General features: G+C 38.0%; 2 protein-coding genes across 5 annotated transcripts in view; both read right to left on the bottom strand.

Moving 5' to 3' along the window:
- baiap2a (BAR/IMD domain containing adaptor protein 2a) overlaps window positions 1–7,954 on the bottom strand; it is a 51,802-nt gene extending 43,848 nt beyond the window's left edge. For all 4 annotated transcript variants that reach the window (XR_005612819.1, XR_005612818.1, XM_031736474.2 and 1 more), the window contains exon 1: window positions 7,716–7,954. Coding sequence is in view for 2 of the 4 variants with exons in the window: in XM_031736474.2 (XP_031592334.1) it covers window positions 7,716–7,787 (72 nt within the window). In the remaining 2 variants the exon portion in view is untranslated. The remainder of the gene's footprint in view (window positions 1–7,715) is intronic.
- A 1,243-nt stretch (window positions 7,955–9,197) lies between these two features.
- LOC116317686 (charged multivesicular body protein 6-like) lies at window positions 9,198–15,270 on the bottom strand. Its single transcript, XM_031736536.2, has 8 exons — window positions 15,030–15,270; window positions 13,666–13,775; window positions 13,307–13,394; window positions 12,819–12,905; window positions 12,652–12,717; window positions 12,331–12,411; window positions 9,658–9,733; window positions 9,198–9,563 (listed from the first exon to the last, which is right to left on the bottom strand). The coding sequence occupies exons 1-8, from the start codon at window positions 15,093–15,095 to the stop codon at window positions 9,514–9,516; spliced, it is 624 nt and encodes a 207-aa protein (XP_031592396.1). The 5' UTR covers window positions 15,096–15,270; the 3' UTR covers window positions 9,198–9,513.
- Window positions 15,271–18,209: the final 2,939 nt, after the last annotated feature.

Below are 18,209 nucleotides of genomic sequence, written 5' to 3'. Positions count from 1 at the left end.
AAACAGTTGCAAAAAGGATTCATATCCAAGCCTATAAATCATACATCGCCTCTTGCCAACAGTAGCCTACTTTCCATCCTCTGTCATGTAAACATGCTCCTGGTAAGATGGGAATAAAAAGGGGAATTTATGATTTGTACTATACTCTTATTAACTTGCAGTGCAGAGGGTAAATATCAGCAGTTCCTGTGTGCTGTATTTGTGAACTCAGTCAGGGTTTGCAACAATTCAGTGATAATGCCTTGCATGCTACACAGAAATAAAAGGGTTTGTCAGGTTGGAGATGCCTCCTACTGTAGATATTAGTCACGAAAAGGCATTTTGGCAAATTTCAGTGTAACTTGAGCAGACATGAGTTTTTTTAAGACTCTTTTGGGGTCCATAATTGTCTCTAAGGGATTGAGTAGGAAAAACCAAGTCGTCTACAAACAATTACTTTATCTTTTCCTCACCTTTAAACTGAGATGTCCCCTTCTGTCTCCACCGGACAAATAACATACACACCAGAGACCAACTATTTACTGTGTTTGTTTGCTTCGCTGTCATCTGCAGCTAGTGTGACCCCCTCATCCACCTCAGCATCATCCATTCAACTAACTCAGTGCAGACAGTGGTTACCACAGCAACCGAGACCCAGACTTGTTTGCTAGCTTTATTTCTTTTACCAGCAAAAGATCCTTTTCATTTTCTGGAGGAAAGGGATGCATTTCCAACAAATCCCTTAAAATATGATTTTAGCTTTCAAATTGAAAAATAATAAATGGTGAATCTGGGAAAATCTTTCATTCTATTTCAAGCTACGTCAATGGCTGGATGTATAGGAAATTAGCATTTTTGCACATCAGTTTGAAAGCTTGCAGACGTTTCTATAAAAATAAAGAAACAAATAAATACAATGAAAAATATGAGTTGTATTGTGCAAGCATCCTACTGCTACAGAACTACCTGTAATACTCCAGTTTCTCCACATTCCAAAACAGACAGAAAACACCTAAACATAAACTGAAACTGCAAATTTCCCGTTTAAGCTTCCCACGGTGTCAGTCAACTAAGTGCTTGATTAATTTGAATGCAACATGTGGGTGGCATCGTTTTGCCACAGATTTTCTTTTTGGTTTTGTTTTGTTTTTAATGCTGATTCATGGGAGCGAGCTTGAGATAAATGTACAGTCTGAGATATAGATGTATATAGATATAGATAAAGGTCTTTTGAATTCTACAAAAAAAAAAAAAAAAAAAAAAAAAAGCTTACAGTGGCATAGCAGCAAATCTGCTACATTAGTCATTTTATATCCAAATGGCAAAATTTGGCTGCGTGGAAATGTTCTCACCTAAAGGAACATTCAAACCATCTGGGTATCCATGCAGCATTACTGACTTTCTGCCCATAAGTACAACTGGCTTGGGGCTCAGAAGAACACTGTGGCTGCCTGTTGAGCTGGCCTTGTGGGTGTAGTGTAGCCAATCCTACTGAAAGTAGCAGCATTTGCCACAGATGCATAGAGTAAGAGCGGCCACAGGCATGTTAACTCTAGTTCATGGCCCATCAATGCAAGACCATTGTGTCCATTGACACAGTACGAACTGAAATTTTCTGTCTCTGTGTCCGTGTCTCTTTCTGTCTGTGTAATTACAGCTTCACCCTCCACAGTAATTAGGGACTATTTCAACAAGGATGTGGAATGTCTCCATCTATTTTTCCTTCTCTTCATCTCTTCTTCTTCTTCTTCACTGGCAACACTTTAATGCTTTATTTTTCTAAAATAAAAAAATACTTCCATATGCTTTTAAATTTTCTTTCTATCCTCTACTTTTGGGAGAGTAGCCATGCTAACAGGGTGACTTCAAATCAACCTTAACGATCAGTGATTGTCATGAAGCACGTTTGAGTCACTGGAGTGTAGCTTTGGATTTAGCACTCAGCATCTCCAGTCTATGCCCTTGGAAAAAAAAAAGCAATGATGAGTAAAAGAAAAGAGAATGTCTCTAAACCATCCGCCCCCAGACGTGCAGAGAAGGTGGGTGTGTGGAGCAATAGTCCTCTCTCAGCATCGCAGTCAAAGGCACAGGGAACAAATCTGCTGTTCCAAAGGCAATGAATGTTATGATATCTCCTGCAGTGCATAATGCAATCTTTTCAAGGCCCTAGGCACCGCAGGAATAAACTTGTTGAAACACTATATTCTGGGGGCAGATGTTCAGAAGCACAAGTCATTTTAAACTCCTTTAAATTGCATTTTATAAGACAAGTGGTGCCTTATTTGACGTACAGCAAGGAAAAAGGCAAATAAAGCAATAGATGGCATCTTCACTTATGCGGCTCCAGACAACTTCTTATTGTAAGACCACACAAACGACACACAGCACTGTATATACATCAAAAAGGTTGGTTTACACTAGATCCTTTCTGGGGCTTTTAGTAAGCATTTCATTAGGTCTACATCTCCTTTTATTCCCTTTCTGAAATAAACACGTCCATATTTGAAAAAAAAAAAATACTATCCTTCTATCGCTATTCCTCCCTCTCACACGCCTTCTCTAGCCCTTCACCAACTGCAAGTCTTTTAGCACAATGATATGACAGAAACACATAAGAATAATGGCACGTTGTTGCTAAGAGACCACCTGTTCAGATCTCCCACATGAGATTGTGGTGAAACTGTAGTTCTCTTATCATCACCAGAGTAACATTCATTTGAGTGTAGTGAATGTCACGACAATATTGCAACTGAGAGAGAAACCTATTACATAACAAGATGTCTTTTAGGCAGAGAAACTGCATTTCAGATGAGGGTTTTTTCTTTAATCAGACATACTGCAGCCACTATCAGGCAACCACAAAATGAAGATCAAATAACACGAGCGTACTGCAGAACGCGCTTGATCCACTTAACGTCAAACGACTATTTTGCCACATTCATAACAGCCATTTGAGAAAATGGCATCTACCGGCTTCCAGGCTGTGTTGACATTTAGGGAGTGGTGTTCCATGGGAAAACGGGCGCTGTCCTGAGGGCTAGTGGAGATGAGCCACACCCTTTTATTTCCTTACCTGTCAGGGTGTGTTCAAAACCTGCACTGCATTGTATCAGGGGCAGAACACGCAATACTTTCTGTGACAAAGGGTGAAGAAATACAAGAAAAAGTTACATTCTTCCACGGGGCGTTTAGCTTTGATGTAAACGTCCACGTTATTTATTCTTCAGGAGAGCAGCGTATAATGTTAGCAATTAAGAGGTTGCACTATTGACTGGCTTAGCACACAGCTCTGTTCTTTCGAAGCTGCATTCAGGCCTGCTCTAATCTGTTTATTCACTTCATCTTGTCCTCCCCTCCTCCCGAGCCAGGTCAGTCTCAGACTTCATCCAGCGGCATGCTAAGAGGCTTGATCTAGGCCACCACCTTTCACAGGCAGCCGGTGGCATGACCAGCTGGTGGAGATGACAGCGGTGCAGACACAGACGTTCTCAAACATGCAAGCGCTGAGTGTCAGTCTTAAGTATCTGTCTCACTGTGTCAGCACAGGAATGACTATATACCAGTCACCTCGTCTGGAACTGCCCGTCTACGTGAGGGAGGAGAATTGAAGTGAGTCATGGAGGATCATGCAGGGATTGCTGGGTTTACAGAGTTGACTCCCTTGTTGATTAAGATAAAGTCATCTCTGGAAAGTAAGGAGTGTCTCTGCCCTTTGCCGAAGGAACAATACTCAGAGCGAGATGCAGAATCCCCACTCTTGCTCTCACCGTGCCTACAGTTCCAGCCCTGTTAAACACACACTCTCAACTGGGCTAACATGACTCACAGCAGCGCAGTTACCCCCCTCACCTCCCTAGTGATTACTCGGTATCTGCCCAGCTGCTGACTGCAATGACTTTACAGTCTCTGCATATTTTTTTTTTAACATTTTCTCTTCCTCAGGAGTTGTTTGCTTGCAAATCAGACAAACACAACTATTGTCTGCTGTCTGATATGTACAGACCAGAGAGATAAGCAGGGTTACAAGGTTTTGGAAGTTAAAGCAATTATTTTTCTCAGCAAAGAAGACTTCTGTACTGTTTATCACTTGGAGGTGCAAGAGACTATTCATGTTCAATCACCACAGGCAATTAGCACAAAAAAAGTCTAACATGAAAAACAACTTGAGATTCCAAGTTTGACTCTTACTCAGCAAAACACAAAGAAATATTCAATCATTATGTATTTCTTTCCAAGCCAGTAATCATACGGTCGAGTAAGTTTCCGTTTACCTCTGTGCACTTTCAGGCATCCATTTTCTATCATTTTAATCTAATCCTGTAACAGAAGCCATGACTTGTACCGTTTCATCAGTTTGGCTGAAAATCCCCTGAAATTAAAGATGACAGTCTGCATTTCAGCCTCAGACAATGTGTAATTTTGCATCTTAACTCATAACAGGAGATTTAAGTGATGAAACATGCTGATTACTGCATTTTTTTGAGTGTAAAATATGGTTAATAAAATTTTTATTAATGATCCAGCTCAATTTTTTGTCTTGATTAAACAATGATTGTACCACATATACAGTCGAGTGAATAATTATTTGATCCCCTGCTGAATTAGGAAGTTTTCTCACTTTCAAGAAATGATAAGTATCCAATTTTCATAGCAGTTTCCTTTAAATGGGGAGAGACAGAATACCAAACAAAAGTCTAGAAAAAACACATTAAATTAAATAAATGCTATAACCTGACTTCTCTGTCATTGAGTGAAATAAGCATTTGATCTCCAAGCAACATATGACTTGGTGGTCACTGGGTTTTCACACATTTCAGGATGGATTTTGGCCACTCCTCCTTATAGAAACTCTCTAAATCCTTTAAGGTTCTTCAAAGATTTTCTACTGAAGAGGACTGGGGTCTGGAAACTTGCTAGACCAGTCCATGATTATGATGTGCTTCTAAGCAAGCCACTCCTTTGTTGCCTTGGCAGTATGTTTCGATTGTTGTCATTCTGGAAGACCCAGCCACAAAGCAACAGCCCCAAAGCCTAATGTTTCCACCTCTTTGAAGTTGGTATTCTCTGGGTCATACACAGCACTTTCTTCCAAGCCTTCTCTGAATCATTCAGATGTTCACTTGAAACTTAAAATGTTCCTAAACATGTGCCTTCTTGAGCTGGGAGACCTTATGGGTGCTGCAAGATATTAGTCCACTAGGCGTAATGTATTTCCAGTGGTGTTCTTGGTGATTATGGTCCCAACTGCCTCCTGTGTCCGCCTGCTTTCTCAAGATCCTCCTAACATTGTGAGGCAAGATCTTCTGACCGAGGGCGATCGACGGTCATTTTATATTCCTTACATTTCCAAATAATCACAGCAAAACTTGTCACCTTCTCACCAAACTTCTTGTTGATGGTCTTTACAATCTTGTTCTTGATATCCTTTGAGAGCTCTTTGCTCTTGCCCATGTTGGCAGAGATGTTGGACTGGAAGGAACTGACTCATAAAAAGTTCAGATCATTTATAGAGTAATTGTTATCTGTGTACCACATAAAATAGCACATAGCTAATCTGTATATTAGGAGATATAATTCTTGGTGGGTTGCACGGGATCAAATATTTGCTATTTTCCTGTATTTTTGGATGATATTCTGTCTCTCTCAAAAATTAAACTACCATAAAAAATTGAAACTGCATTTCTTTGTGAAAATTAAAGTTCATAGGAGGGAATCAAATAATAATGTCTTAAAAACATGGAAAAGTGTCTGTTAACATATACCCAAAGCTAGTTTTAATCATCTTGTAGAGAGGCAGACAATATCTAGAGTTGTGTTTCAAGAATGATCAGAATAAAGACAATAACACACAATAACAATAACAGAGATACTTGTGGAATAATTTCTGACAGACAACTCAGTTCATCATTGTAGCTCTACTGCATTAACAACACGCAGTATACAGTAAAAGACTCATGTTTCTCCCCTCACTGAGATATGGGTCACACTGAACTCTTGAAATATTAAAGAACAGTACGAAACTTGCTTTTATGCTGCAAGGTTTGGTGAAAAAAGCATGACAAAGTGCCAAAGAAGCAGTGACTATAGATAACACTCACTCTCTGACCTCCTGGCTTTTGCCACTGGGTCAGTTCCCCAGTGTTGGAAATGGGACTCTGTTTCTCCACTCTACTGCCCATCAGTGTTGGGCTGTCAGGGCTTTGACAGGGTGCCTTCACCCCAGAGACAGAGACTCACTGCTGGGCTTTTACTTGAATGAGCACCAAAATCTGCAGAGGGGTCTGTTCTCCCCAAAGATTTGGGGAATCTGGAGTGTTTCTTTCTGCCCCCTTTTATGGAGGGACTGATTTACCAACATTTGCAGGAAATAAGCACTTGGATAAACCCCATATGATAAAGGGCATTCAGGCAAAATTGGAACCAGTGCTGGGAACATTTACTTCAATTTATGGCTCGAAGAACCACTAGATGTCTGCTCATTTCTGATACCTCAATTCCCTATAGGTATCAGAACAGCTCGTCTTGACTCATTCATGGGTTTCACAGAACTTCTGCTGGCTTATGCTTTGCATGGAAACAGCTAGCAATAGAGTATATTTAGGTTATTACATGTATCAATACCTAGATATATACAGATATAAGATAGAGACCACCTCAAGCAGGCCTAAGTCATTAGGGAAACCGAAGAATATTACAGAGCAGACACAGGAGCAAGCCATCATATGGTGAGATTATGTTGACATTCCATTACTGGCTGCAACTCTAAACCATGGCAAAGGTTGTTAAACAAAGCCTGCAGTGAGGTTTAATAAATTATAAAGCAATCAGCACGAAAACAAGTGCATGATTAGAGCATTAGCTCTTTTAAGTTATTCATCAACCACTTTTATAATCAAATGAGCATTCCAGCCATGTATACACCAACAGGGGAAAGCACTGGTAGATGATAAATGGCAAATCTCCTTATTATTCTGTCATTAGGTGCTCTTCTTTACTATACAGCCGTAAATCCAACCCATTGCTGTTTCTACAAAAAGAATTTGAAGACAAGTTTTGCATTAAAAATACTGAGACATGAAAAAAGCTAAAAATAAAAGGTGGGTTTAGATGGTGCAGTCCCTTCCATTCATTTTTTACCTAGAATGTGTCTTCCCAGAATTGAGGCTTAGCAATCAAACGCAGTTCACATAGGGTTTTAAGAAGAACAGGTTTGAAGAGGCAAATATTTACTTGTTGCAACAGGATGCTTAGGCTTTTGTGCCACTCAAGCACTGACTTCTGGAATGCAGTATGTTAATGTTTCAGCAGGTTGTGCTCGATAACCACTAGTTAACCAAGGAACAGCTCATACTACATTCAAGCAGACCACTATAGGTGTAGGCTACTCATACAACAGGCCAAGGAGCAGGAATAGCAAGAGTGAGTGACTTTGATTTTGCAGTTTTGATGGAAAGGTGTTGCCGTAAGTTGTGGTGGAACGCAAAATTATAGGGAGGCGGAAAATACATTATTTTGATCAAGTGAAAAATAAAAAATAATAATAATATTAGTAACCTGCTGAGCTTCGGCGCCTCTCCCTAAAGAGATCATCGATGATTTAAAAAAATGGGTTTTGAATGCATCTTGACCAAAACTATACAAAGATCAAATTCATTTTGCCGCTGCAGTGCGTGCTTTGCGGCTAAAATTACATGTTCGTATATACCTCCAAACTTTATTAATTAGTTGAACCTTACCTTGTAGACATTTTCCGTCAAACGGTGAACCTCGTCTGTGCGAGACATGGTGAAATCTTCAGCCAGGACCATAAACGTTGTTTTTTTTTGTTTTTACTTTAAACGTGTATCCGCGGAGAGAAAGGGGAAGAAAAAAAAAAAAAAAACAGGGGAGAGACAGGTAAATGCACGAGTGCGATCTAACAACAGGCGAGATAAGAGACCGAGTGACTCTGCGCTCCCGAAACCCACTAACTAAACACACCTTCTCTCTCCACAGCTGACAGTCCGATGCTGCCTTTACGGTCTACTCGGAAGTTCTGATTTTTGTTGGGCTTCCTTTATTTTATTTTATTTTTTTCGCAATCTCTCAAACACTGTGTGCGATGCGAAGATTTAAACAAAAGAAGTATACTATGACATTTTACAGCTTTTGTTTACAAGGAAAATCGAATACATTCGAACGTATAGATTAGGGGTAAACAAGAATGAGAAAATATGAAGGGAGGGCTTTTATCCCCCAAAAGTATAAAATTTAAAAGTCGTAAAAAAAACCCAAACCAATTATTAAAGACTGTCAAGGTAGCCTACGTTATCATGGCAATGAAAGTCACATAACGAAATTTCTACGACGTTGCACGACGTGTTTTTGTTATACTAAACGGTTAAAATCATTATTTCCCACGGTATTAGAACGCAGCACCATCTTGTCAAAATGCAGATTTACAGCCCGCCCCCTAAATCTCTACCATTACTAAATATTTGAGGCAAATTCGTTCACGTAGCCACAAATGCCATGTATTTTAAAATATGTAAGTTTGTCTATTCATATCGCTCCAGTGTTTACAATGATAAGCTTGATAGAGTTATGCACAACAGGACCTAGTATATACCTTAACCTATAAACATATATGACTCAGCATGAACAGCTGGTTAAAGTAATGGGATCATCCTGCCAGTTTATCTCCATGCGCACCAGTAATCAGTAATAAATGATAGAGCCTCAGTATGGTGCATTTAAGCCATATTCCTCCGATTAAAGCCATTATACACCATGTAAATCTGCCTCAAGTATGTCTACTTTTACATGAGGCTTTAGGGAAGTCGCACTGTAACTGTTACACCATAGGTGTTGTTTTTCCTCATAGGATAATTTGTGTTAGCTGCATTGTACATGCTAATTAGTGTCTAATTGCTGCTTAGTGTCAGATTGTAAATACTATATTTTCTTCCTTGTCTAAACATCACCCACATATTAGCAACATGAGATTTTGATTTTCTTTCAACAAGTACACACTTCACTAACGGCACTCTAAATGAAGACACCTGTTATGTGGAGTGCGTGTAGAAAAACACAAGCGAGGAGTGCCCCCTTCTGGAGAAAGTATGGTGCACATTTTGACTGGTATTTATTTTTTATTTTAATTTTTTTATTTTATAAAAATTACAAGAAAGACAAAAAATAATCAGTTGTGGACAAATAAAGACAGGACAGCGTTTTGTTCCCACAGCTCAATTTAATATGTAAGACAGCTGTAAATAATGTGTAAGACATCTAAAAACTCCTGTTATTCTACAATAACAGCTACAATGCAACACTGCTCTTCTTAACCAAATCAGACACAGAGAAATAGAATATTTCACTTTATGCATGACTTAAGTGGAGCGGTGAACCAAGTACAGACAGTGCTGATTCTGTAAATTGTGTGAAGATGCACTGATGTGTGCAGGTCCCGTGTTCACATACCAAATCCCAGAAAAAAAGAAATCCACCTCTTTATGCAGCTTAACACTGGATACAGACCACACATTCAGTCTATTAGGCTGCCAACAGCTCTCTGTCTGGCTTGTTCTTTGCTTCTCGCCTCTCTAGAAAACACAAAATCAAAATAAAATAGTGTGGCATCAAACACTAATTTATGGTTGTTAAGGAATGATTTGTTGAGTGAAAGATTAGATGTACCTGGCTCTGCTTTAGCTGCTTCTGAGACCTCTGGTATTGGTTCACTGGGGACCTCTGGAAGTGCTACGTCTTCTCCCTGTTGCAGAAAGAGAGATTGCGAAAGCCAGTTGACATATTTAGTTCCTGAAAAGCTGAAAAATTCGTGGACTCATTATCAAAGCAGTACTACAAAAAGTTGCACATGGATTTTATTTTAATTTTAGTTGAGGTTAGGTGCATAATATATTGGACAAAGACACACTTTTTGACATTTTGGCTCTGCACACCAGAACAAGGGATTTTAGATTTTTTTAGAAATCAATTTGTGATTGAAGTACAGTCTTTCAGCTTTAATTCAAGTAGCTTTAGCAAACAATATGCCATTAACTAGGAATTACATCCATTTTTATGCACAAACCTCCATTTTCCTAGGCTCAAAATTAGTCACATAAACCAACATAATTTTAAATATAAGGATTGTTTCTAATACTTGTCTAAAAAGCCCTTGCAGCAAATGACTGCCTGAAGTCTAGAACCCATGGACATCAACAAAATGCTTTGTTTATTTCCTTAGGATCCTCTGCTGTGGCATGTTCTGCATCCAGGTTTGCATTTAATAACTGTAAAGCTATGTTGTGGTGGGATCAGGTCACACGTTTGGCTCATTTCTTTGCCTTGAGAAACTCTTGTGTTGCTTTTGTAGTATGCTTAGACATATATGCTCGAGTCATTATCTATGTGCTGGAGTCAGTTTTGCAGTATATGCCTGCATTTGAGCAGAGAGTGCAGCGCTGTACACTTCAGAAATATTCCTACTACTTCTATCAGCAAGCACATCATCAATAAACACTAGTGGCCCAGATCCACTGACACCCCTACATGCCCATGTCATAACATTGTCTACACCATGTTTGACATGTGATATGTTTCATGGCTGTTCGTTTCCGTCTACATACTTTTCTCTTTCCATCATTCTTGCATAAGGTAATTTTGGTTTTATCTGTCCACATATATATATATATATATATATATATATATATATATATATATATATATATATGTGTATATATATATATATATATATATATATATATTTTTTTTTTTTTTTTTTTTTTTTTTTTTTTTTGTCCAGACTATGGATGCTCTTTTAGATGGTTCCTGGCAAAGATTGTAAGAATGCACCAGATCGCTGATTTGGCCACTCCTACAGTTTTTTCCTATGTCTCTGATAGAATTATTGTGTTTTTTTTAGCCTGATGGCCTTTCTCAGTTTCACTGATATTTCTTTGGGGCTCATATAAAACCTTTTAATGAAAAGCTAAATAAAACAGATTTTTTAAAAATCCACTGTGGTGGTGTTCAGAGGCAAAACTGCAAAAAATTGTTGTCTTTGCTCAATAAATTATGTTGGTTTCTTCCTTCTTGATAGCTAATCTATTCTGATATGTCAAAATCTGCTATTTTATAAGTAGCTCTTATGGATTAGGCTGAGATCAGTTCACGTTACCTTGGGTTTCTTGATTCTAATTTAAAATATAGATGTGTTGTTATAAAGAATCCAGACTGAACTAACAGCTGTTTGATGTATAGATGGTTAATTGGTTGCAGTTTTAATTTATAAGAGCGTCCAGATGATTCTATTCATTTTCAGATATATTTTAATTGCCCCTCTTACAGACATTTTCTGGGAGGTCTCAAGTTGTTTCTATGCATTACCGCTTTAGTTTTTTTTTGGCATTTACATCGTACTTCACAGTTTAGAAAACACTATAGCTCCTTTAAAATAAAATAATATTCCTCTTTTTTTTGTAAGATCGATTTTTGCTTCTTGTTGCTTAATTTTTAGGTAATTTTTCTTTTTTCATCTTAAAACAACTTGTTAATCTTTATAATGTGCTTTCTATTCAGGAGTTGTTTGTTGTTTGTTTCCTGTTTGTAAAGATAATCCACAGAGAAATTACTTTGAGTGCTCTTTGCACTGGTGTAATTCATGCAGTATTTGGGTTTGTGTAACTGATTTCATTGTACAATAGTGAGGTCTAGCGGTGTGGGAGGATATTTTTGTATGCATTTAAAAATTTGCAGTATCTTTAAGATGAAACACATTTAATTCGGCTTCAAATACAATAATATCCACTGCGCTACAATTTTATTTGCATAATTGTGTCGAACTGATTCTTAAAACCAGTCTTTGTTCAAATGTGAAACACAGTAATTTACAGCATGTAGTTTGACAGACATGTGAATGTGTCATTTAGGATAATAATTACATCATAAAAGAATAATTTTCTGAGGTTTTAATCACAATGAATTAACCAAATTCATACCCACAGTTGTTTCATATTCACTGTGTTATTATGCTACATTTATATTGTAATTAGCTTAAAAAGTCTTCTAACTTTGCAACACAGTTTTCTTCTCTTCAAAAACCAGATTTCTATAGATTTAAGGTTAAATGGCAACGTTCAGTTTAGGTGTGATATCCCCGCATGACTCAACCGTGAATCACAGCTTTAACCACATAATTGCTCAAGTGGAAGCACTCAGTGGCCAGCAGTTGAATGCTGCGGTCATGCTCGGAGCCTCGGTGAGCGTAACTATTAGATGAAGTGGGGCGATAACAGCAAAAGAGTATGCATGCTTTGGAAATATTTTTAGTAACAACAAAGGTTTAAAATGCAGCGTAACACCCACCTGAGTGATAGCTTCCAGCTCTGCTAAGACAGCATCCTCATCCTCTTGTGTCAGGACTCCAGCCAACATTTCATCTATTTGCTACAGGTGCATAAATAAAGCAATAAATTAAAAACAAACAAACAAACTAAATAGTTGATTTAAAAATTCTCTTAAAGTGATACGTATCATCCCAGAATATACACTATAATATGAAGGAAATAATTACTATTGGACATGTAGTTTAATCAAACCTCAGCTGATTTTTGGCATACATGCAGTACCGGTATTAATAATAGTTCTGTGCAGGTATATTTGATAAACATCAGTAAGGCATTTTACCCTTTGATATTCAATCGATTCCTGTGTCTCATCCAGGATTCTCTCCACATCTTCTATTGACATGATCTGTCATAATGTTACATTATACAGTCATGTTTATAAATCTTAAGGTGGTATTAAAATATTTTGAAAATGCATAGTACAGGAAAAACAATGAGAAGCACTACCTCATGCATGCTCTTCAGACAGTCATTGCCAACTTTAAGTCCCTCAATGACTTTCATTTCAATTTGCATGAACTCAATGTCTTGAACCTGTTGACAAACAATTGCATTGTAAAAATAGTTACATGAAATATAAATAAACAAAACAACAAATCAAATAGTATTTGTCCCTTTTGTTTTCTCATAAAATAGTGATTAAAGAGAGACTGAGTTAAAACAAACACTTTACGTTACATTATTTTTTGGTTTGGATTAGCATGAAATATAGTTACAAATCACAAGTTATCACAAAACAATATTGTATCACAAATAACTCTTCAAATGAATTTAAGGCCACAATGGACTCCTCAACTTTAGACCAATTTGCATTTAAGCAAACATATTATGGAAACAGTTATTTTGGAAACTGTTAAATACTGCAGAATTGAACTGGTCCACTCTCCCTTGGCACTGAATATCAAAGCCTGGTGGACTGATGTTATGAAACTTACCATGCGCTCGAGGTTTGAAATTTGATTTTCGGTCTTTTCTAGTAACTGATCCTGATACCGTTTTTTCTTAAGAAGCAACAGCGCTTTTCTGCAATAACAAATGAAAATACATAGCGTCATATAACAAAGAATATCTTTTTTTAACCGTGCGAATACAGTGTGTACCGCTGCATGCCGAATAAAGTAAACTGAATTACAAAAGAGAAAACGGACTCTGTGCAGGAGTCATTAACTTGCGAAATTTTAAGTAGCATTATCCATATTTAAGTAAACCATACATTTGTTTACATTGTTGCCAGTATTCACAGTAGTGTAACTACATGCTGGTAGATATTGTGTAAGATCCAACTTGTGCTTACTCCTTCTTGCCATCTTGTAGCAACTGCTTTGCTAGACGTCGCTCTTTCTCTAGCTGTAAGGTGATTCTCTTTTGGTACTGCTTTAGCTTGTCTCTCTGCTGCTTCAGTTGCTGGACAAAATCCCCAAAGAGAAAATTAAAACAACAACAACAATATAATATACACATTCCTTGCCATTTTATTGGGTACACCTTGCTAGTAATGAGTTAGATAAATATGTTGGTTCATACTGACATGACAGCATCATACAGTTGCAGCAGATCTGCACCACCCGTTACACCAGATCACACTGGTGACTGTGAAGGCCACTTGAGTACAGTGGCTTCATTGCCATGATCAAACAAACAGTTTGAGTTGATTTGAACTATTGACATGGCGCATTATTCTGCTGGAACTAGCCATGAGAACAAGGATAGACTGTGCTTAGAGTCATGGACATAGTCAGCTAAAATACTCAGGGAGGATGCAGCATTTAAATGGTGCCCATTTGGTACAAGATGGGCAGGGTAGATCAATGCTTTCATGTCATTTACAAATTCTGACCCTACTATCTCAATGTCTATGGTGCAATTTTGGTCAGCTCATGTGAACTGTAACCTCATTTTCCTGTTCTTAGCTGCTGTACCTCACCTGCTTCAAGGTTTGCGATGTTGTTCGAAACTTGCAGAAGAGATGTTTTTCTGCATACCTTGGTGGTAATGAGTAGTAGTTACTGGTATCTTCTCATCAGCTCAAAGGAGTCTGTTCATTTGCTTATGAACTCTGTCATCATCAGGTCATTTTGAGAGATTTCCTTTTTTCAGCAGCTCACTTTAGGAATGTAACAGCAGATCATCTGCCTCCATAGAAGACGATCTCTTGAATCCTCTTCCGCTCTCCTTCCATATATCCATAATTGTGGTCTTCCTCTTCGCCTCCTGCCTGACAGCTTCATCTTTTACATCCTTTGCTACCATGTAATTGGCTGATTAGATATTAGATATTTGCATTAAGTAGCAGTTAAACAGGAGTACCCAATAAGGTGCAAGGGACATTTAATTATTTTACTCATATATATTTTTTTTTATCTACTAAAAAAGTAACGAAGAAATAGACACAAAAACACAACGAAGATATCCAGAAACTGATGTCGCATATTATAAATAAATTTACTCATTCAGTAGATATTTTATGAAACCAATACGACTATTATGTGCTAAACGGAGGAGGGGAATACAGTTCTCACGAGCTACGAGTCGCAGAGAAACCCAACAGTAAGCACATCGGGTGATATTAATTCATCTCTCCGTGTGACCACAGCACAAGACCGTGCAACCGCTAACACTAGCCCGATATCGGGGATGCTATAACCGCTATCAGCTCACCAAAATGGCTTTGTCCTGCTCCGTTACACGAGAAGGTCGACTCTTTCTCCCAAAGACGTTTCCCATTATTCAGCCACATCCCCGCCACGTTCTCCCGTATCAACACAAAAAATATCACTTTTTGCTAAACATTTTTTACGATAGTAAATAGCCTAAAATGGCTAGCAGGCTAACTGACTACACCATGCCCTCAGTTCTTTTTGTTTTCCGCGTTTCCTACGGCAAGCAAGGCAGGACGTATAATCCGAAGCGTTACATGACTTGATTATTAGAGCTCGTTGTTCTGATATTCATTCCTGTTATATTGTGATATGGTACGGGCGATAACAGCTGCGCATATTACTGGGATAAAATGAATTCAATTGCAGATTTTATAGGGTGCACATGTTAAACACGGTCGCCGGACTGTTGGTACCTTGGAGAGCTTCCGCCTCTCCGGGGGTTCCAGGATCAGCACCATGGAGAGCAATCAAGAAATGTTTCCTCTAAAAATAGCAGATTTTGCTCAACATAAAGGCAGGAAATTAACAGACAGCTCTTGTATTATTTCACATTAGTTAGGTTTAGCAATGTGATAAGAGGACAGCATACTAAATGACACAGCATTGTGCAAAAGTCTTGAGACAACTCTTATTTCTTTTTAGTTTACTTCCAAGGAGCCAGACTAAGTTTTTCATTAGAGTTCGCTGTTGTGTCTACACATAAGAGACAATTTCGTGAAGTGCACATTTTAAACTGTACCTTTAGATACTTTTGTTACTCCAGCATGTTGCGAAAAACGCATAGTTACCATTTCTTTAGTTGAATCTACAAAACATGTCAAAGATAAAACAGTTAAACAGCCATAAAACTGTATTCTTGCACCAAGATGATTCCCAGCTATTAGACAAAAAATGTGACATACCACAGTGTGCATGGTGTATATTTATTGTGTCAGGTTATGCCAGATTACATGAGAACTAGGCTGAAAATCATTGGCAACAGGCCTCATGGAGTGATGAACCCAAATGTGAAATTTGGGTCAGTATGTATGGAGGAGGTCAGGCAAGTGGTACAATAGTTAGCATCCATCTGTCAAACATAGAGGCTCTATCATGATCCGGGGCTACATTTCAGCCAGTGTTGGTTGTTGGGGATCTTGTCAAAATTGTTGGAATTATGAATATAGAGAAGTACTGTCAGATTTTGATCCAACATGCAATACCATCTGGAAAGCATCTGGTTGCCTGCAGCTTTATTTTTCAGCTTGAAAATGATCCCAAACACAGCAAAAGCATACCTGGATAGAAAACACACAATGGAACAGTATCAGTCATGGATTGGGCTCCCCAGTGCCCGGACCTTAACATCCCTGAAGCAGCGTGGGATCAATTTGACAGAGAACAGAACAAAATGCAGCCATAATACAAAGAAATGCTTTGAATGTCCTCCAAGAAGCCTGGAGAACTATTCCCAAAGACTACTTAAAGAAATGACAAGAAAGTTTACCTAAGAGAGTTAAGGCTGTATTAAAGAATAAAGGTGGTCATAGCAAATATTGACTTTTAAAGTTGTTAGCACTGTACAAACTATAATTTTTTACTAATTACTAGTTTATTTGTGTTTTGTGGTAGGTTGAGTTTAATGTCTTAGCTGTTGTAACATAGACATCCCCCAATGTAATTTTACTTACCCATAACACTACCCTTTTTCTGTGATTCATAAATGATATGCAGAATAAAGTGTGCTGGGCTGAGGGACATGCTTTGGAAAAGAACTTTATTTCAAAATGACATATTTTATGTGTCTACCATCAACTATAGGTGAAGAATAGTATTTCAATAGGTAGAAAAAAAAATCAGTATTTCTTGACGATGTGAAGGGAACTGTAGGAAGAAGATGAAAGGCATTTGGTTCAAGCCAAACTTACCTATTAGAGCTTTGGAAAAACAAGACTTAATCCCTACTATAGTGTAGAGATGGCACGATACCACTTTTTTATGTCCGATACCGATACCGATATCATAAATTTGGATATCTGCCGATACCGATATGAATCCGATATTGTGTGTTTTTTAATCAATAAAACTGTTTTTTTTTAATATCTTGCTGCATTTTGTATAAGTTCATACTCAAGTTTAAATAAACAACAACACTAAAGCTATTCTGTTATACCTGTGTGTAAAAAAATATACTGCACCCAAAATATTTCATAGTTCAGCAACACTGATCAATCTAATAAACCTTACCTAACTTAAAACCTAACTTAAACCTACTCCATCCTCCCTATTCTGGTATTTTAAAGAGTACTTAGCAGAAATATTAAGCAACCTAACTAATATGGTTGCAAACTCCCAGCAAAAAAAAAAAAAAAAATAGGGAACCACCCACCCTCCACCTCATGATGCTTAATCGATGTAATCAACTTTAATTTGATGCAGGGTGAAAAAAAATGCACAGAAACAAATTATTTTTCAAGAATAATGAAATAGATTCAACATCTTTCTTCAACAGAATTGCAGAATTCACAGATGGTACCTTCCCAAAGGAAAAAGTACTATAGCTTACTAGGGTATATTAGACTTAACAGTTACTATATACAGTAATGGACTTCTATACATTTTACATCAGATTAAAACTTTGGGTGTAAGATTCAGATAATTATTTATTAAAAGCTAGACATTTTAAATGAGAATAAGAAAGAAAAGTATGTCTTTGTGCCCCCTTTTCCCTGTTCATGCCCTATCGGCCCCCCTGGCTAAACTTTGCTAGATCCGCCCCTGCACAGTTACCAGCCGTCAGCTACGTAGAAAAGGATCCTGGTGTAGAAAGTAATATTAAATAAATTCTAACAACAGCTTATCAAGCTTAAACGTGCTGCTGTTGTTCAGCCGCTGGTTTCCTCTTTCTGGCGCGAAGTGGACCAAAAACAAAGAAGAGAGACGGACTCGCGACAGAAAAGCCGATCAGCTGATCGTTAAGCAGTTTCACGATTGAAGTAGCGGCAGGAGAGGGAGAGAGAGGCGCAGTTGCTCCATATATCGGTTGTTAAGCTTAACATGGGAATGCTTTACAAACATTCAGAGATGAACTTACACACTTGCTTTACTTCTCTCTGGGATAACTTCCTCGGAGATGAAATGCTGGTTTGGTAGCAGGCTACAAATACACACAGCCGCTCTATCACGTGAGCACACTGCT

Source organism: Oreochromis aureus, linkage group 4, assembly GCF_013358895.1.
Source record: "Oreochromis aureus strain Israel breed Guangdong linkage group 4, ZZ_aureus, whole genome shotgun sequence".
Taxonomy (NCBI): Eukaryota; Metazoa; Chordata; class Actinopteri; order Cichliformes; family Cichlidae; genus Oreochromis; species Oreochromis aureus.
This window is presented reverse-complemented; position numbering and strand designations above follow the sequence as displayed.

Coding starts and splice junctions, on each gene's coding strand:
- LOC116317686 (XM_031736536.2), bottom strand. CDS start 15,095: ATGGGAAACGTCTTTGGGAGAAAGAGTCGACCTTCTCGTGTAACGGAG. Junction 13,776..15,029: donor AGCAGGACAAAGCCATTTTG/GTGAGCTGATAG, acceptor GATTTTGTCCAG/CAACTGAAGCAGCAGAGAGA. Junction 12,906..13,306: donor TTTCAAACCTCGAGCGCATG/GTAAGTTTCATA, acceptor GTTTGTCAACAG/GTTCAAGACATTGAGTTCAT.